The sequence below is a fragment of the Lucilia sericata genome, unplaced genomic scaffold (assembly GCF_015586225.1).
Source record: "Lucilia sericata isolate MDLA Ls3-8-SP2 unplaced genomic scaffold, ASM1558622v1 Contig000015F_arrow, whole genome shotgun sequence".
Classification (NCBI taxonomy): Eukaryota; Metazoa; Arthropoda; class Insecta; order Diptera; family Calliphoridae; genus Lucilia; species Lucilia sericata.
In genome coordinates, this window is record NW_023994054.1 from 1,285,199 (window position 1) to 1,301,726 (window position 16,528).

The following is a 16,528-nucleotide window of genomic DNA, read 5'->3' on the forward strand; positions in this document are numbered from 1 at the left end:
TATAATCTAGTCTATAGTGTAGTCTAGTCTATAGTGTAGTCTAGTCTGTAGTTTTGTCTATAGTCTGGACTAGACTATAGACTAGTCTAGTTCGAAATCTATTTTTTAAAAAGTGAATTCATTATTTAAAAAACTGTTCCATACTTGTATCCAATGAACATGTACGAATATTTGTTGTTTTTTTTTTTTTTCATTTTATGATTGACAGCCTAACGATGCGGCTTGGCTTTTCCATTTAAACTATTTCTGTTTTTATTTAACTATATACATAGTTTCTGTTTATGGTCATTAAAATACCGACCAACCTGTATAGCAAAACAAAAAATTATTTAATTTTTTCTCGAAACAGCACCACACTAACCGAAACATAAGTAAATATACAGTGAAATGCATTTCTTATAAAATCTTTAGCATTACAAAAACAAATTTCTAACCTGTACTGTTCTAAATCAAAATTTCTTCATAACAGCAGGTTTTCTAAATATCGAGTCCTAAATATGTAAAAACGTTTTTGGGCAAAGATATATTTGTTTGTAAAATCTGTTATGCCAAAATTGCAATATGTCGACTTTAAAATAATCTTTTAACCTCTTTTATATCTTATCATATCTTTTTCTAAAAATCTTAATCTAGAACAAAATTCGAGTTCAGCTCAGCTCAATCTTTGAAAAAAATATTTTTTCTTTTGTTTTCGACTTTTTCAAATTTCATTGGCCTGTGTTATACCCAACCTTTATCCATATGTATGTGAATTTTTACACATTGTTGTTTGATCGCTTACATGTTTTAACTCTTCACTGTTTGGGGTTTTGAATCTGTATAAACGAAAACCATTTTCGACTATATCTAATACATTCAAAGCCAATTCGTCATAGAAATGGTAATAGCAACGAGAGCACGCTTATGTTTGCATTTAAATATGTCTATTTGAACTTTTAACCCCTTACCACATTTTATTTTTTAATATAGATAAATAAATGATGATTTTTATTTTTTAACTCTTTCTTGAGATGCTTTATTTTTAGGTAAATGTTTGCATTTACCTCTGGTTTTTTATGGATTTTTTCTGTAAATGAAACTGCTGGAAAAAAAAAATATAAAATAAAAGTGAGAGTAATTTATTGTAAATATATTATTTATAGAAAATATTTTAAGTAAAGTAAACTTGCAGCTGTTTATGCCAAAGTTCGATATTAAATATTTCAAAATTTCGAATTTGATCTCGAAGATTTCGGAAAGTATGCGAAATATTTCTTATTATTTTTAGCAAATCCAATTATAACAATATTGTGGATTTTTAAAATAAAAATTAATCATTGCCCCAAATAAACTTGGAAATATTTACAAATCTTGTGAAATACATAATTAAATAACATTTCAAAAATTTCCTTTAACCATACTTGTTACATAAGTATTTTAGGCGGTTTTCTTTGAGGTCTACTTATGTATAAGTCTTTTTTTTTAACCTACATCAATACTTAAACATATTTACTTCAGGAAAAAAAAACAATAAAAACCTCCATTATTAATTCATAAGCAACTCAACTGCTCAAGTGTATAAACATTTCAAGGCATTTGTAAGGTTTCCCTTTATATTTATGGTTTATTTTCTTTTTAATATTTTCTCAAGAAAATACATCAGTGTAGAACTATAAAACAAAAAATAAGGAAATTTAATACAAATCCATGTTGTATGCGGTAATAAACCACAAAGACTTAAGTCTGAGGAAAACGTTTTTGACCTTGACATCATTACTAGAGACTTAAGAATTTTGTAGTATTTTTTACATTTGTATTTTGCATTTTCTGTTTATATTGATTTTTATTTACGTTTGTAGATAGTGAGCAAAGTCAATGACCACAGCAAATTCAAAATAATAAAATTTAAATAATTATATTAAAGGTAAAATGAAAACGTAAATGTGAATATGTAATTAAAAAATAATCATTCGCCTTGGGTTACATGTCTGAGCAGGATTTAAATTTTTTTTAATACTACAAAGAAGAATACTTTAAACTACATACTAAAGTTATACACTTGCATTCAAATTATTAAAAAAGAGTTTCCGATTTTTTTTTAATCCTATTAATTAATGACTTTTACAATTTTCAAAATATAGACCATAGTCTGAAAGTCTGAAGTCCTGACTATAAACTGATTTCTAATCTGAACTGTAGAGGATCTATAGTAGGGTGATCGACTCGATTTTTCAACCGGTTTTAAAACCGGTTTTTTCTGCTTTACCAGTGTCGGTTTTTTCTTAATGTTGACTTTTCGAATATCGAATAACCCGGTTTTTTTACTTTTTAAAACCCGGTTTCGAATACTTTTATTTGCTTTGCATTCAAAGATTATTTAAATTAAACTTTTAAGTAAATAATAATACAGCCCGTCTAAATTTTAAAAATATTCGAGTCGAGGAACTAGCGTATATTTTTCTACAGCTCCTTTGGTTAAACTTTTTTGATTTTCCTAATTAATTAAAAAAATTTATTTGTAAAATTGATAACTGTTTGATAAAATTTTATCAATCTTAAGATTATATTCCAATTACCATAATTAATTTACGGCAGAAATTTTATGGAAGTGTTGGAATGCCTATGCAAATTTCCTAAACAGGGCTTTTAAAATAAGCTAGGATTACATAGTACCTTATGTTTAACAGAAGTGTCCCACTTTTTTCCAAATTTTTTTTATATTAAAGAAATAGTGTAAATCAGACGACTAGATCTAAAGTTATAATCTCTTAAACTGTTAAAAATCATTTCGGGCCATGTTTTATTAATCAAATTTAAACATAAACAATAAGTTTTTCAAATTAAAATATATTTGTTATATTTATAATGAAAAACCGGTTAACCGGTTTTTTCTGAATTTGAAAAATATCAACCGGTTTTTTTTAAATGTCAACTATTCGAACTATTCGAAAACCGGTTTTTGGAAAATGTCGAATATTCGATCACCCTAATCTATAGTCTATAGACTATTCTATGATCCAGACTATAGATTATTTTATAGTCAAGACTATAGACTATTTTAAAGTCCAGGCCATAGAGTAGTCTATAGTCTGGACTACTGAACAGTATGTAGTCGACTATAGAACATTATATAGTCTGGACTATAGAACAAACAGTATATAGTCTGGACTATGGAACAATCTGTAGTCTGGACTATGGAACAATTTATAGTCTGGACTATAGAATAATCTATAGTCTGAACTGCAGAATAATCTATAGTCTGGATTATAGAACAGTTTATAATCTGGACTATAGAACAATCTATAATCTGGACTATAAAACACTTTCTGGTCTGGAGTGTAAAATAGTATATTGTTTTTACTATAGAACAGTCAATAGTCTGGACTATAGAACAGTCTATAGTCTCGACTATTGAACAGTCAATAGTCTGGATATAGAACAGTCTATAGTATGGACTATAGAAGAGTCTATAATCTGGACTATAGAACAATCTATAATCTGGACTATAGAACAGTTTATAATCTGGACTATAGAACAATCTATAATCTGGTCTATAAAACATTTGTTAGTCTGGAGTATAGAATAGTCGAGAATATAAAAGTCTATAGAACAGTCTATAGTGTGGACTATTGAGTTTAAAGTCTGTACTAAGTATAATATAGACTGATATGTCTGGACTATACTTAAAATCTAGAGACACAATTAAGTGAAAATCTAAATTAAAAAACTTTTTGAATGTTTTACATATTTCATGTAATTTTTCAATTAGACCATTTCCACAAAAAGTTCATGATCATTTTATTTACTATTTCAAACATTTATACCAAAAGAAAAAAATGTCGCAGTTTTATTTTTCGAATATGTACTTTGTATTCACGCTAATCTTGTTTTGTACTCAAATATTCGCCTTTAGAAATTACCATCAATCAATTGACGATGATCTATAGTCTGTATCATTTGACTGATATGTATTTAAACTCACGTTGTAACAAATATTTAAATCAACTTGATCTTGTAAATAAATCAATCTTTAGTGGTCCAATTAAAATGTGTCTACGATTTGAGTTTGAATTTATATTTTCTCTTTTACTTTTATTTTTCTTAAAATGAACACGTGTCCAGTGGCGGTATTTTTTTGTTTGTAATTTTTGCAGAAAGAAATTTTAGGGCAATACAAATATTAATGTTAAGTAAAAGTATAAACACAATTAAGGCGTTGCAGCAGGTTATACTTTCAGTAGAATGTTGTGAAATTGGGTTTTTTTTTTTTCGAATTACTTCGATTTTGAGTTGAAGTCTTCTATTCGATATATAAAAGTTAAAATCTTAATATAAGCTAATATTGTAATAAAATAATGGAAATTTTTTAAGACAAAAGTTCAAAAACAGGATTCGATCGTGTTTGTAGTTGGTCTGTCATTTGGACTCAGAAGAGCGGAACTTTATATGAACGATACTGATGAAATGTTGTAAAGGGATTTTAGCTCCTGTAAAACTTGCTAGTCTTGATGGCCTGGACTATAGAACACTCTATAGTCTGGACAACAGAACAGTCTATAGTCTGGACAACAGAACAGTCTATAGTCTGGACTATAGAACTGTCTATAGTCTGGACTATAGAACTGTCTATAGTCTGGACTATAGAACTGTCTATAGTCTGGACTATAGAACTGTCTATAGTCTGGACTATAGAACTGTCTATAGTCTGGACTATAGAATTGTCTATAGTCTGGACTATAGAATTGTCTATAGTCTGGACTATAGAATTGTCTATAGTCTGGACTATAGAATTGTCTATAGTCTGGACTATAGAATTGTCTATAGTCTGGACTATAGAATTGTCTATAGTCTGGACTATAGAATTGTCTATAATCTGGACTTTAGAACTGTCTATAGTCTGGACTATAGAACTGTCTATAGTCTGGACTATAGAACTGTCAATAGTCTGGACTATAGAACTGTCTATAGTCTGAACTATAGAACTGTCTATAGTCTGGACTTTAGAACTGTCTATTGTCTGGACTTTAGAACTGTCTATAGTCTGGACTATAGAACTGTCTATAGTCTGGACAATAGAACTGTCTATAGTCTGGACTATAGAATTGTCTATAGTCTGGACTTCAGAACTGTCTATAGTCTGGACTTTAGAACTGTCTATAGTCTGGACTATAGAACTGTCTATAGTCTGGACTATAGAACTGTCTATAGTCTGGACTATAGAATTGTCTATATTCTGAACTATAGAATTGTCTATAGTCTTGACTATAGAATTGTCTATAGTCTTGACTATAGAATTGTCTATAGTCTGGACTATAGACCTATCTATATTTTGTGCTATAGTACAGTCTATAGCCTGGACTATAGAACTGTCTATAGTCTGGACTATAGAACTGTATGTAGTCTGGACTATAGAACTGTCTATAGTCTGGACTATAGACCTATCTATGTTTTGTAATATAGTACAGTCTATAGCCTGGACTATAAAATAGTCAATAGACTAACGGACGGCCATCTTAAGATCCTCTTAAATTCTAGTAAAGACCCACAATATACTATAATATTCTACTGTTTACATTTTGATATCAATTATGGAGACTTTAAACGAGTCCATATCTATTACATTTCTGATAACATTTTAGTTTTAATGTACATATTCAAACTTAACGGTTATTTTCATATAAAATAATTTAGCACCGTCAACCACCCATTTAAACAGAGTTGTATTTTAAAGTCAGCTGTTAACCATTTTTTACATTCTCCGTTTTTCTCTCCCTTTCTAGCTCTTTGTCTAATACTCTCACTAAACAAATTAATTGTTAAAAAATAACACTAAATATTTTCATTTCACTTTAGTAGAGCACTAAATGTCAAAATAAAACGGAGGAATACACAACAAGAAAGTAAAAATACCGACAAAAAACCAATAAAATTACGATAAAAACAAATAATTGTAAAAAAAATATTGTAAATAAAACAAAGAAAACGCAGAATAACAACAAAAAGAAACACGATTTACATTTTATAACAACAAACTAAATAATAAAAAAATTATTAAGCAATTTAAAAACTAAACAATTGAAATATTTACTGGATAGACGGATGGTTAGAGTGTGTTTTATTTAATTTTTTTCTTTATTTATTAAATTGTGTTAAATGAGGGAGGTAAGTAGTGCAACTCATGAACAAACGTACACACATACACACACATGTACTCTACATATAGACACCGATGAAGATTGTATAGTATATCAATTTTTTGTTTGATATGGAATTTATTACTTAATTTAAGTGTTAATTAATGTTAAATAATTTTATTTCTCAACAACAATTGCAGACACTTTCACGGTGTATATGATTTTTTATTAAAAAAAGAAACAAAAGTATAACATTCTAATTTATAAAATAACATCATCGGAAGTGACGACAGCAACGGTAATTGGAGAACACCAACAATATATGTAACTATACTGAAAAATCATATAATAAAAAACGGACAGAAGAATATTTGTATAATATATCAAATCTACAGAAATCAATAAATAAATACGTGTTTTCATTTACACACAGCTCTAAGGCAGCTGGAGGTCATAATAAACTAGAAAAAATTTACTAAAACTAAAAAATTACACATTTTTATACAACAAAATGCAACGCAATTCCCGTATTTCACCGTCAACCAGAGCTCAGGAGGAAAATAATAATAAGAAGAATCCTCCAACTACTACAGCACGTGTAATGCGACCTCCGGCTCGCCATTCACAACGACCAACTTTACGCAATTTAAATCCTGTCTTTCATAAACGTGAGAAATCCGAGGATAATAATGAATTGTCAGATAAACTCCTGAAATTGGCACGCAAAACTGGTAACCTTAATTTATCCGGCAGAGGACTGGCCACAGGTAAGTTTCCTTAAAACATTTATACACCTCAAGTACATTTAAATGAGTGGCCTTTTTAACATTAATTTGTTATTGTTATTGACCATAAACGGCAAAACAATAATATTGAAAACGTGATTGTCTATTCCATTAGACGCCTTGTAACAAGTTTCAAATTTAATTATTAGCAATCACTTGCTACTGCGGGTTTTTTTAGTTTTTAATTTTGAAAATATAGATTTGTTTTTTACTTTCTAGTAGATACAATTGCAGCTTGTTTATGTTTCTAAAAATAGACTTACATATTTCACTAAAAAAAAAACAATTCCATATGTATATTTTATTTATGTGGAACACTTATACCTACTTTGTTATTTCTTTGTTCATTTTTAAGTGTTTCCCTTCATAAAGAAGCTACAAATTAGTAATTATATGTTTGGTACTTTAAAGAGTTGCTTAACTACACAGGGCAATACATTATAATAGAGACTTAACTATACTTTTCTAAAGTATTTGGATGCGATGAAATCGAATTTGGGAACTGAATTTATCTATTACATCAGGGTTTGGAAATATCCTAACTAAAAACATAAAAACCCATTTTATCCCAACTTGGGACAGCATCAAGATATCTTTATTTATAAAATCTTTTACGTAATCAAAAATTCCAATCTGTCTACTGTAAAATAAAGCTGTAACATCTTTCATATCTCATTCCTTCTCGGAAATATCTTAACCTAAAGCTTGAAACAACCATAAATTAAAAAAAAAATATTTTTTAACTAAATTTGGCCTTTATTTTATAACAAACTTATATGTCTTAATTTGTCGAATAATACTCGAAGAAGGAAGAAGATATGACATAATTCAATGTCTACATCTTGGACTTTCTGATGATATAAAAACTTTATAATTAAGTATTTCTCCGCGCTGTTATAACGTCTCAAATATAGCCAACAAATGTTTTTTTTTCAAAATTTTGAATAACAAATTTTCAACGATGGATAAATTCGGATTCAGCGCATCTTAATCTCTTAAAAGTGTATACTTTGGTCACTGGGTTTCAACATATTTTTTTAAAGTTTGTTTGCCGTTGCTATATAAGATCTTTTTCTACACTATTTGCATACAAAAAATATAATACCAATAACTTTATTAATTATTTATTAAAAATTTAACCAAGTTAGAGTGTAGTTATAGAGGAATAAATAAATTTCTTAAAACAAGTAGAAAATTAAAAAATTAAATTTTGAAAATTAAAGAACTAATAAATAAAAAAAACAAGTTTTTTGTATTAAATTAACTTAAACAATTTGAATGTTTTATATTTATTTAATTTTATTAATAAATACGAATACTAAAAGTCATAGACTGCAGATTCAAGCTACTTTTGTTTATAGATTAATTTATTGATCTACTTTTGGCATTAATTTTAATTATTTAAAGAACCAACTTTTTAATGAAAATCACATTTATCGATGTTTATAGTGTAAACAGAGCTTTAAGACTTAATAAATTTATGAAAAAATGTTGTCAAAGATAGTCGATTTCGTTAAACCTAAACAAATGCATAAAATTATATTAAACAAATTCGGCTATGCCGAATCTTATGTACCCTTTAAAACTTTTTTTAATTAAAAAAATATTTAAAAAATGTGTTTATTTTTTTATTTTTTTAAATTTAATTTTACATCATACACAATATCTTCCTTAGGGTTCTATAAATCGACTTTCGAATAATCGAACAATCGACTTTTTGTCGACTATTTTGTTCCAAAAAAGTCGATAACTCGACTATCGTCTGTGAAAAAAGTCGAAAAGTCGACTTTGTGAATAAAAGTCGAAAAGTCTGAAAGTCGAAAAGTCGATAAGTCGAAAAAAGTCGATAAGTCGAAAAAAGTCGAATAAAGTCGAAAAAAGTCGAAGAAAGTCGAAAAAAGTCGAAAAGTCGGAAAAAGTCGAAAAAAGTCGGAAAAAGTCGAAAAATCGAAAATTGTAGAAACAAGTCAAAAATAGTCAAAAATTTTAAAAAAGTGGAAAAAAAGTCAAAAACTCTAAAATAGTCGGAAAAACTCGAAAAAAGTCAAAAAATAGTCGGAAAAAAGTAGAAAGAAGTCGAAAATAGTCAAAAAGTCTAAAAAATCGAAAAGTCGGAAAAAGTCGAAAAAAGTCGAAAAGTCGAAAAAAGTCGAAAAGTCGACTATTTTTAAAATACTTATAGTCGAAAAGTCTAAATGTCGACTTTTATTTAAATGAAAAAAGTCGAAAAATCTACTTTTCATAAAATGCAAAAAGTCGAAAAGTCGACTTTTAACTAAATGAAAAAAGTCGAAAAGTCGACTTTTCGTTTCAACTATAGAACCCTAATCTTCCTTCCCTGAATACAAGATGGGAGATCCCTGACAACATATGTACGTGATGTTCTTAATCACAAATGTTCATTTCTTCGTTGGATGCCTATTTAAAGTTTAAAATTATTAAAATGATACCATTTAAAACATTTTTTAATTAAAAAAAATATTTTTAAAATTTATTTTATTTTTTTTGTAATTTAATTTTACATCATACACAATCACCCATCCCTGACAACAAGATGGAAGATCCCTGACAACATGTTCTTAATCACAAAAGTTCATTAATTTCTTCATAGTTATACAAAAATTTCCAACATTTCATCAAGCATTTTCTATTAAAAACTACCCAGCAAAAACTTACATTTAAAAGTATGGGATTAAAGTGATGACATAAGATTTAAGTACTCAAAACACTCGCTTACAAGTAGGGAGTTAGTTAAGTACTTACTACGATCGTCTGCAAATGAAGTAGTTTACGTCCACTCCGTCTATTAGTTTTCAAAAAAAAAATTTTTCATTCGTTTTTGTGAAAAAAAAACAACATTCGAAAACAAAAAAGAATAACTTACATTTATAGTTATTTGTAAGTCATTACTGAACTCCTTCTTAGTAATGCAGGCGGTATGTAGTATTAATGGAAAAGTACAAGTCATTACCATGTTTTGGCTAGGCATTTAGTATGAAAAGTATTCTTTCATAAATTGAATAGATTTTAAATACAAATTAACATAAGCTTATTGGTTTTATTGAATTTTAACATTAATTCATATTTGCTGATATACATTTTAAATTAATTGTAAATAATATAATCAAATTAATCTATTCTATCTAACTACCGCAAATAAAATCGATTTGTTTATTTGCTAATTGGCATAAGTGTGTCAGTCGTGATTGCCAAGAAAATGCCAAATGCACCTAACTGTCGTTAACTTAAAATGTACAAACAAACAATCATAAATATGCATGTTAATGTACCGACTTGACAGTGAACCTAAACTTAATACAAAGTCACACTCTAAAACTGGAAACCGTAAACAACAAGACGTTATATAGTAGTAATATTTTAGAAAAACCAATAACAATGACGTCCAATAAAGCCATATAAAGAAAAACTAAATTTCATGCCTGGTTTAACAAAATCATGAATTATTAACAATAAAACTAAAATAATTTATAAGTAAAATACAAGATTTTACACAATATTAGCACAGTTTCTGTGTAACATTTGAAACAAAACAAACTTTGTATTAACATAAATTAAAAGTAAATAAATTATTAAAAAAAAATATCCTTCAAAATTGCTGCTACAAAGAATAAAACTAAGGTACTCACATCGTTTTGTATGTGTGGTCCTTATCCCAGGAGACGTTATTATCACATACGTGAATTTCAAATGTCCGCTAGTGAAATTGATAGTGAAACGGATAGTAAAGATGAAATTGAATTACCTTCTCTAGAACCAGCAAAAAATTGTATTAATTATGATTTAATAATAATATTATTATTATTTGTTTATTAATTATTGTTTTTTTTTAGTACCTGATAAAGTTTATACCATAAATAGTGGCGATGATGATAAAGAGGTTACTTTGGAGTCCTTGGTGGCCAATGAAGAGGATGCTTGGTGGAATAAAGTACCTTTAAATAATTTAGACTTAAGCTCTAACCGATTAACTCAGCTATCACCAAAAATTGCTAATTTATGCTCTTTAACTACTTTAACGGTAAGTTTTTTCTTATTATTCCAATTCGGAGAGTAAATCTTTCAGGATGCTATCTATACGAAACGATTCCGCTAAATATTTTATGTTGTTTCTCATTTGTTATTTAATATTTTTACATACTTCACAGCTTTACGATAATGGCTTAACTTCTCTACCCAAAGAAATTGGCAAACTTGAAAAACTTTCACGTTTGAATTTAAGTCGTAATAATATTAAAGAATTACCAGCTGAATTTTTCACTTTACCCGATTTACGTTATTTGAATTTATCTTATAATAAATTTTCGGAACTTCATCCCGATATTAGTGATTTTCATATGCTGGAGGTGTTGGTAAGTTAGCATTTTTTTCATAAAATATTTATTTAATTTTAACATTTTGGCTTTAGTACATATTGTATAAAAATTGTTTTTGGATATTTTCATGGTCATACTACTTAATAATTATTTAAATAATATAGAGAGCATAATTGTGCATTTAATAAATATATAATTCGTAAATGTAGCATTGTTCCTGTTCCTGCCAGTTTTTTAGATTTTAAAGTTAATCCTTTACGTATTCAACATTTCAACACAATTTTCAAATTTAAGGTTAACGTATCGAAAAGAACGAACCTTCATTTTGATGCCAAAAGATATGTCTTTCAGATGACAAAGAATTTATACGGTTTACCCTGATCTGGTGAAGAAATTTGAGGTCAAGGATTAGTATATTCTAATCTCTTGGGTTATAATTTTCTTCAAATTTCATTGGTCATCGATGTTCTTGACATTTGTCTTACAAAGCTCTTAAGTGTCTGAAGAAGAGGAGTTCCAAAATGACGTTCACACTTTTAAGCGAGGCACTGTTGTTTAGATATTTATATTTTAATGTCATCTCCCTTCATCGCGCTTATTCTGGCTAGTGCATCAGCTTTGTCTGGCCTGGTACCCTTATCAGTTTGTCCATGACTATCTCGTTGTCTTTTTCAAAGATAACCTGGTTAATACAGATATCGAGAAGATATACATTCAGTTTCTTTGGTGCTATTCAAAGAGATATTAAAAAATTCACTAGATATTCATTTCTGCTGCTGATCAATGGGATATTCATAGCCTTCCCTAATAAGGAAAGCGAAATGCTGAAGAAACTCTTACATGCTGATGATAACTCAGGGGCGTTGAACATCAACACTTTTTCCATGTAGTGAGTACATATCGCTCTCCATAGTTAGCTCTAATTCGTCTTTCATCACGAATGTACACTTTGTAAACGAGAGTAAAATCAGTGGACACTTTAGTGTCCCTTTTGAGAGCTGAAGCGGGGACAGTCGTCACTTTACAGTTCCCAGGTTATCTAGAGAGAGGAGACTTAAAAAGCTAATTTCAGCAAACATTTTCATTGTCATGCATTGATTCCCTTGTACTAGCCTTCTGATTGTATCTGTGGAACGGCGACTTCCTTGTAGGAGAAGCACATGTCGTCTGAATTTTGAGTTATGGGTTTCTGAAATAAAAAATTAAAACATTCATAAAATTTACTAAACTAGGCATGCTGGCACGTGATCGAACATGTATGAGCTTGTGGTGCAATCTGATTGTGTGGTATCAAAATTGGTTTTTTCTGAAATAAAGAATTAAAACATTCATAAAATTTACTAAACTAGACATGCTGGCACAATCATGTGATCGAACATGTATGAGCTTGTGGTACAATCTGATTGTGTGGTATCAAAATTGATTTGATATTTTTATGATTGTGTCAGCATGCTTGTACTGTGAATGGTTTAGTCTTTTGCAAATGTATTTGTATTGACATTATTCGTAACGATATTTCCTGCATACAATTTCTCCAAAAATGAATATTGTGCAAGCATGCTGGTGTCGTCTATGATTCGCATTTGAAAACACAATCAAATGGTTACGCCAATATGTATAACTATAATCTAGTATTATTAACTATAAGTATACTCTCATATTCATTACCTAACCCATTATTTTATAATCTCATATTATAATTATTCTATTTTCAAAAATTATTAAACACACAAAACCTAAACAAAAAAAGGATGTATCAAATAATGAATTAACTGAATTACCTGGTGGTATTGGTTTTTTGGTGCGTCTAACAACGCTTTTACTAGCCTATAATCATATTAAAGAATTGCCCAACGACTTAGTCAATATGCGTTGTAAGTTGTGAAAAAAAAAAAAAATAAATCCAAAAAATAATATATAAACCTAAATTTGAATTAGTAGTCTTTAATAAACTGTTTAAACTTTAAAGCTTTACAAAAATTGGATTTAATGCACAATGATCTGATCGCTTTGCCCGAAGACATGGGTAGTTTACGTAAACTACAGTGTTTGTATGTACAACACAATGATATCAAAGAATTGCCCGACTTTGATGGTTGTGATCTACAAGAGTTACATGTTTCCAATAATTTCATAGAGGTTTGTTTTGAGAAATTTTTATTTAAAAAAGTACTTTAGTTTTTAATTTAATATTTTAGAAAATACCCAAGAATTTATGCTCAAAGTTGCCACATTTGAAAATATTCGATTTACGTGACAATAAAATTACACAATTACCCGATGAAATTGCCCTATTGCAAAGTCTTATACGTTTGGATATTTCGAATAATTCTATAAGTAATTTACCCTATTCACTGTCATCTTTGGCACATCTAGTGAGTCTGCAGGTGGAGGGAAATCCCATTAAGTCAATACGCCGCGATATACTACAGTGTGGTACGGTTCGAATATTGAAAACTTTAAAAGATCGTGCTGGTGGTTTAGAAGCAGCAGCTGCTGCCGCTAATGCTGAAGCTAACAGTATGGGTAGTGATGGTTTAAATAGTCCCAGAAGACCACCTTGCTTGGGTGAAGAAAATTCCGTATTTCCAGATAGGTATAAAGCTACATATAAATAATTCAAATTTGTTATTAACTGATTCATAAAATGATCGCTTTAGGTACAAACTACGCAAGACTCATTGTTTAACTGTAACTATGCAAAATCTAACCGAGGCACCCGATGAACTTTTCGCAACAGCTTGTGAGGAAAATGTTAATATTGTAGACTTTTCTCGTAATCGTTTTACTACTCTGCCAGAAGGGTAAGTGTTTGTTAAGAGATGATTTTGTTTAAAAATTATTTGAAATTTACTTGTTTCTTTACTTTTAGTTTACTGCAGATGAAAAATTGTTGTTCGGAGTTAGTTTTTGCCAATAATGTTATCTCTGCTGTGCCTTCATTTATTTCACAATTTACTCGCCTAAGTTTGGTAAATTTATCCTGCAATAATCTTACTACTCTACCAGAGGAATTTTCCATTTTGAATACATTGCGAGAGCTTAATATATCAAATAATAAGTAAGTAGCAGAATTAATAAAGTTAAAACTATTTAAAAGATAATGTTTTGAGATTTAAGAGATTAATGTTTTAAACTCTATTGGACTATTTATTAAACTTATTAAGAGTTCTAAAATCTTACCAAATATGAACAAATCTTTCTTTGCTTTTTAGATTCGAAATGTTGCCTAATTGTGTTTATGAACTGCAGGGCCTTGAAATTCTATTGGCCTGCGATAATCGCATTAAAGTCATAGATGCCAGCAGCAGTGGTTTAGGAGCCTTAAAACGCCTGGCAACATTAGATTTGCGCAACAATAATATTGAACAAGTACCTCCTATTTTAGGAAATTTGAAAAACATAACGTAAGTAACAGCACAAGCTTTTAATTAATTATATATTTTATAAAAATAATTTGAAATTGTTTGCAGTACTTTGGAAATCATTGGTAATCCTTTTAAATTGCCCCGCCATCAAACTTTACAAAAGGGAACAGATGCCATAATGACTTATTTAAGAGATCGTATACCAGTTTAAAAATTGCACTTCTCACACACACTACAAGCTAAACCTATAAAGCACAAAACAAAGATTTTTTAAAAAAGAAATGTTAAAAATTATAAAAATTAAACAAAAAACCATTTTACAGTTTATTTAAACGCTTTATATTTATATTTTAATATTAATTCAAATTTGCCAAAAAGAAAAACTTAAAGAATTTTTATATATTTTTTTTTATTTAGCAACTAGTCATTTGTTATCGGAGAGTTACTAATTTTTTTCGTTTTTTTTTATAATTTAATGCATTCAAATAATTGTTAAAAAAAATTAAATAGTATTTATCGTATGTAACTGTATTTAAAAAGCACTTTTAAAATAAAAATTTTATATAACTGTTAGTTGGAAACTAAATTATCAAAAATCATGGTTTTTAATTGTGTTCTACCACTTCGGCTTTCAAACGTTTTGCTAAAGTTTTTCTCAATTGCAAAGCTGTATTGGTTTCAGTGTCATCCACTTTATCTAAGCCAGCAATGGGTTTCGATACATTTTCCAATAGTTTTTGTGCCACTTGAGCGGATGTTGGACGAGCATTTGTTGCTGTTGATGTAGCTGCTGTCAATGTTTTGGCTACAGTTTCTTGCAGTTGTTTGGCTCGGGTTTTCTTTTTGATTTCGATTATTTTATCGCGTTGTTGCCGTAAGTATTCCTGACGTGTTAACATCTCGTCGGGATTAATCTGATAAATAAAATTTATATGATAAGAATTCCTCATGTTCAATGTTTGCTTTGAAATTAATTTCTTTACAAACCTTTTGATTTTTTTCAAAAAATAAATTCAATCGTTCAAATTTGTCGGTAACTTCCTGTTCATTATCTTCTTGATCAGGTGTTACAGCAGCCTCTGGAGTTTCTGTTTCTTTTTCCACCGACTTGGCAATAAAATCTTCAACATCTGTCAATTTATCGCTGGTAAAACAAATTAAATAATATTAAAGATTTTGTCATTATTCCTTCGCTATCGGGGTTTGAAGTATATGATTCATACGAATCATTAATAATGAAAAATATTAAAATCTTTAGATCTTTAGATCTATAATTTTAACCTCTAAATTTAACTTTAAATAATTTTGTAAAAATAACAAAACCCACCTCTGTGAATGTACACTATCAGTAGGACTATCAAAACTATCGTGTTCCTGCAGCAAAGCCAATTGATTTTTCTCAATCAAATCTAAGGCCTGTAGCTGTAATTCAACATTACGTTGAGTCATCATGCGTATGAAAATTTTTATATCATTAGCAGCCCAAATCTTTAAAAAAGTTTAAAATAATAAAATTATTATTTAATAAAGAAAAATACCAATTGCAGATTTATCTACCTGTTGGAATAGACCCTGATGAAATTGAAAAGGATTATCCTTGTGCTGTTGCTTACCCTCCATGCAAGCCATTTCAAATTGTTCTGGTGTTATTTGCATTTCCTCCATAAATGTGCCCAACATATAGTCCACCAAATTTTTGTAGTCATCATGTATTTGTTTAATATCCGAATTATTTTCATCCAGTGGTAAATTGGGATCAAATACTGTTTAAAAAAGGTAATAAATATATAGATAGTAAAATTAATAAAAAAAAATAATAACTTACTTAATGATTTCTCTTCTATAAATGTTTGCAATGGTGCATTCCAAACAGGTCCATGTAAAAAACATACCAAGGAATCAAATACCCATGAATCATCGACAGACAT

General features: G+C 28.9%; 2 protein-coding genes across 6 annotated transcripts; one reads left to right on the forward strand and one right to left on the reverse strand.

The window, feature by feature from the left end:
• Nucleotides 1-5,842: 5,842 nt before the first annotated feature.
• Nucleotides 5,843-15,196, forward strand: LOC119605366 (leucine-rich repeat-containing protein 40). 5 transcript variants are annotated; one of them, XM_037958425.1, is made up of 12 exons: nucleotides 5,843-6,141; nucleotides 6,314-6,486; nucleotides 6,547-6,880; nucleotides 10,750-10,937; nucleotides 11,065-11,268; nucleotides 12,983-13,106; nucleotides 13,202-13,371; nucleotides 13,431-13,828; nucleotides 13,893-14,036; nucleotides 14,105-14,293; nucleotides 14,448-14,639; nucleotides 14,706-15,196. In XM_037958425.1, exons 3-12 carry the CDS (start codon nucleotides 6,625-6,627, stop codon nucleotides 14,809-14,811), a joined length of 1,971 nt encoding a protein of 656 aa, XP_037814353.1. In that variant the 5' UTR covers nucleotides 5,843-6,141; nucleotides 6,314-6,486; nucleotides 6,547-6,624; the 3' UTR covers nucleotides 14,812-15,196. The 5 variants fall into 5 exon arrangements, with proteins under 5 accessions (XP_037814353.1, XP_037814361.1, XP_037814369.1 ...); XM_037958433.1 differs by having other exon boundaries at nucleotides 6,314-6,437; XM_037958441.1 differs by having other exon boundaries at nucleotides 6,314-6,411.
• On the reverse strand, nucleotides 15,171-16,528 carry LOC119605391 (cilia- and flagella-associated protein 36). The gene is made up of 5 exons (XM_037958469.1): nucleotides 16,426-16,528; nucleotides 16,158-16,363; nucleotides 15,928-16,088; nucleotides 15,588-15,744; nucleotides 15,171-15,514 (listed from the first exon to the last, which is right to left on the reverse strand). The coding sequence occupies exons 1-5, from the start codon at nucleotides 16,526-16,528 to the stop codon at nucleotides 15,206-15,208; spliced, it is 936 nt and encodes a 311-aa protein (XP_037814397.1). The 3' UTR covers nucleotides 15,171-15,205.

Excerpts from the sequence above, each read along its gene's own strand:
- LOC119605366 (XM_037958425.1), top strand. The coding sequence starts at position 6,625 with ATGCAACGCAATTCCCGTATTTCACCGTCAACCAGAGCTCAGGAGGAA. Across the intron at positions 14,294-14,447 it reads CTTAATATATCAAATAATAA|ATTCGAAATGTTGCCTAATT; the intron begins GTAAGTAGCAGA and ends TTTGCTTTTTAG. Across the intron at positions 14,640-14,705 it reads GGAAATTTGAAAAACATAAC|TACTTTGGAAATCATTGGTA; the intron begins GTAAGTAACAGC and ends AATTGTTTGCAG.
- LOC119605391 (XM_037958469.1), bottom strand. The coding sequence starts at position 16,528 with ATGTCTGTCGATGATTCATGGGTATTTGATTCCTTGGTATGTTTTTTA. Across the intron at positions 16,089-16,157 it reads ATCAGGGTCTATTCCAACAG|ATTTGGGCTGCTAATGATAT; the intron begins GTAGATAAATCT and ends ACTTTTTTAAAG. Across the intron at positions 15,515-15,587 it reads TTTTTGAAAAAAATCAAAAG|ATTAATCCCGACGAGATGTT; the intron begins GTTTGTAAAGAA and ends TTTATTTATCAG.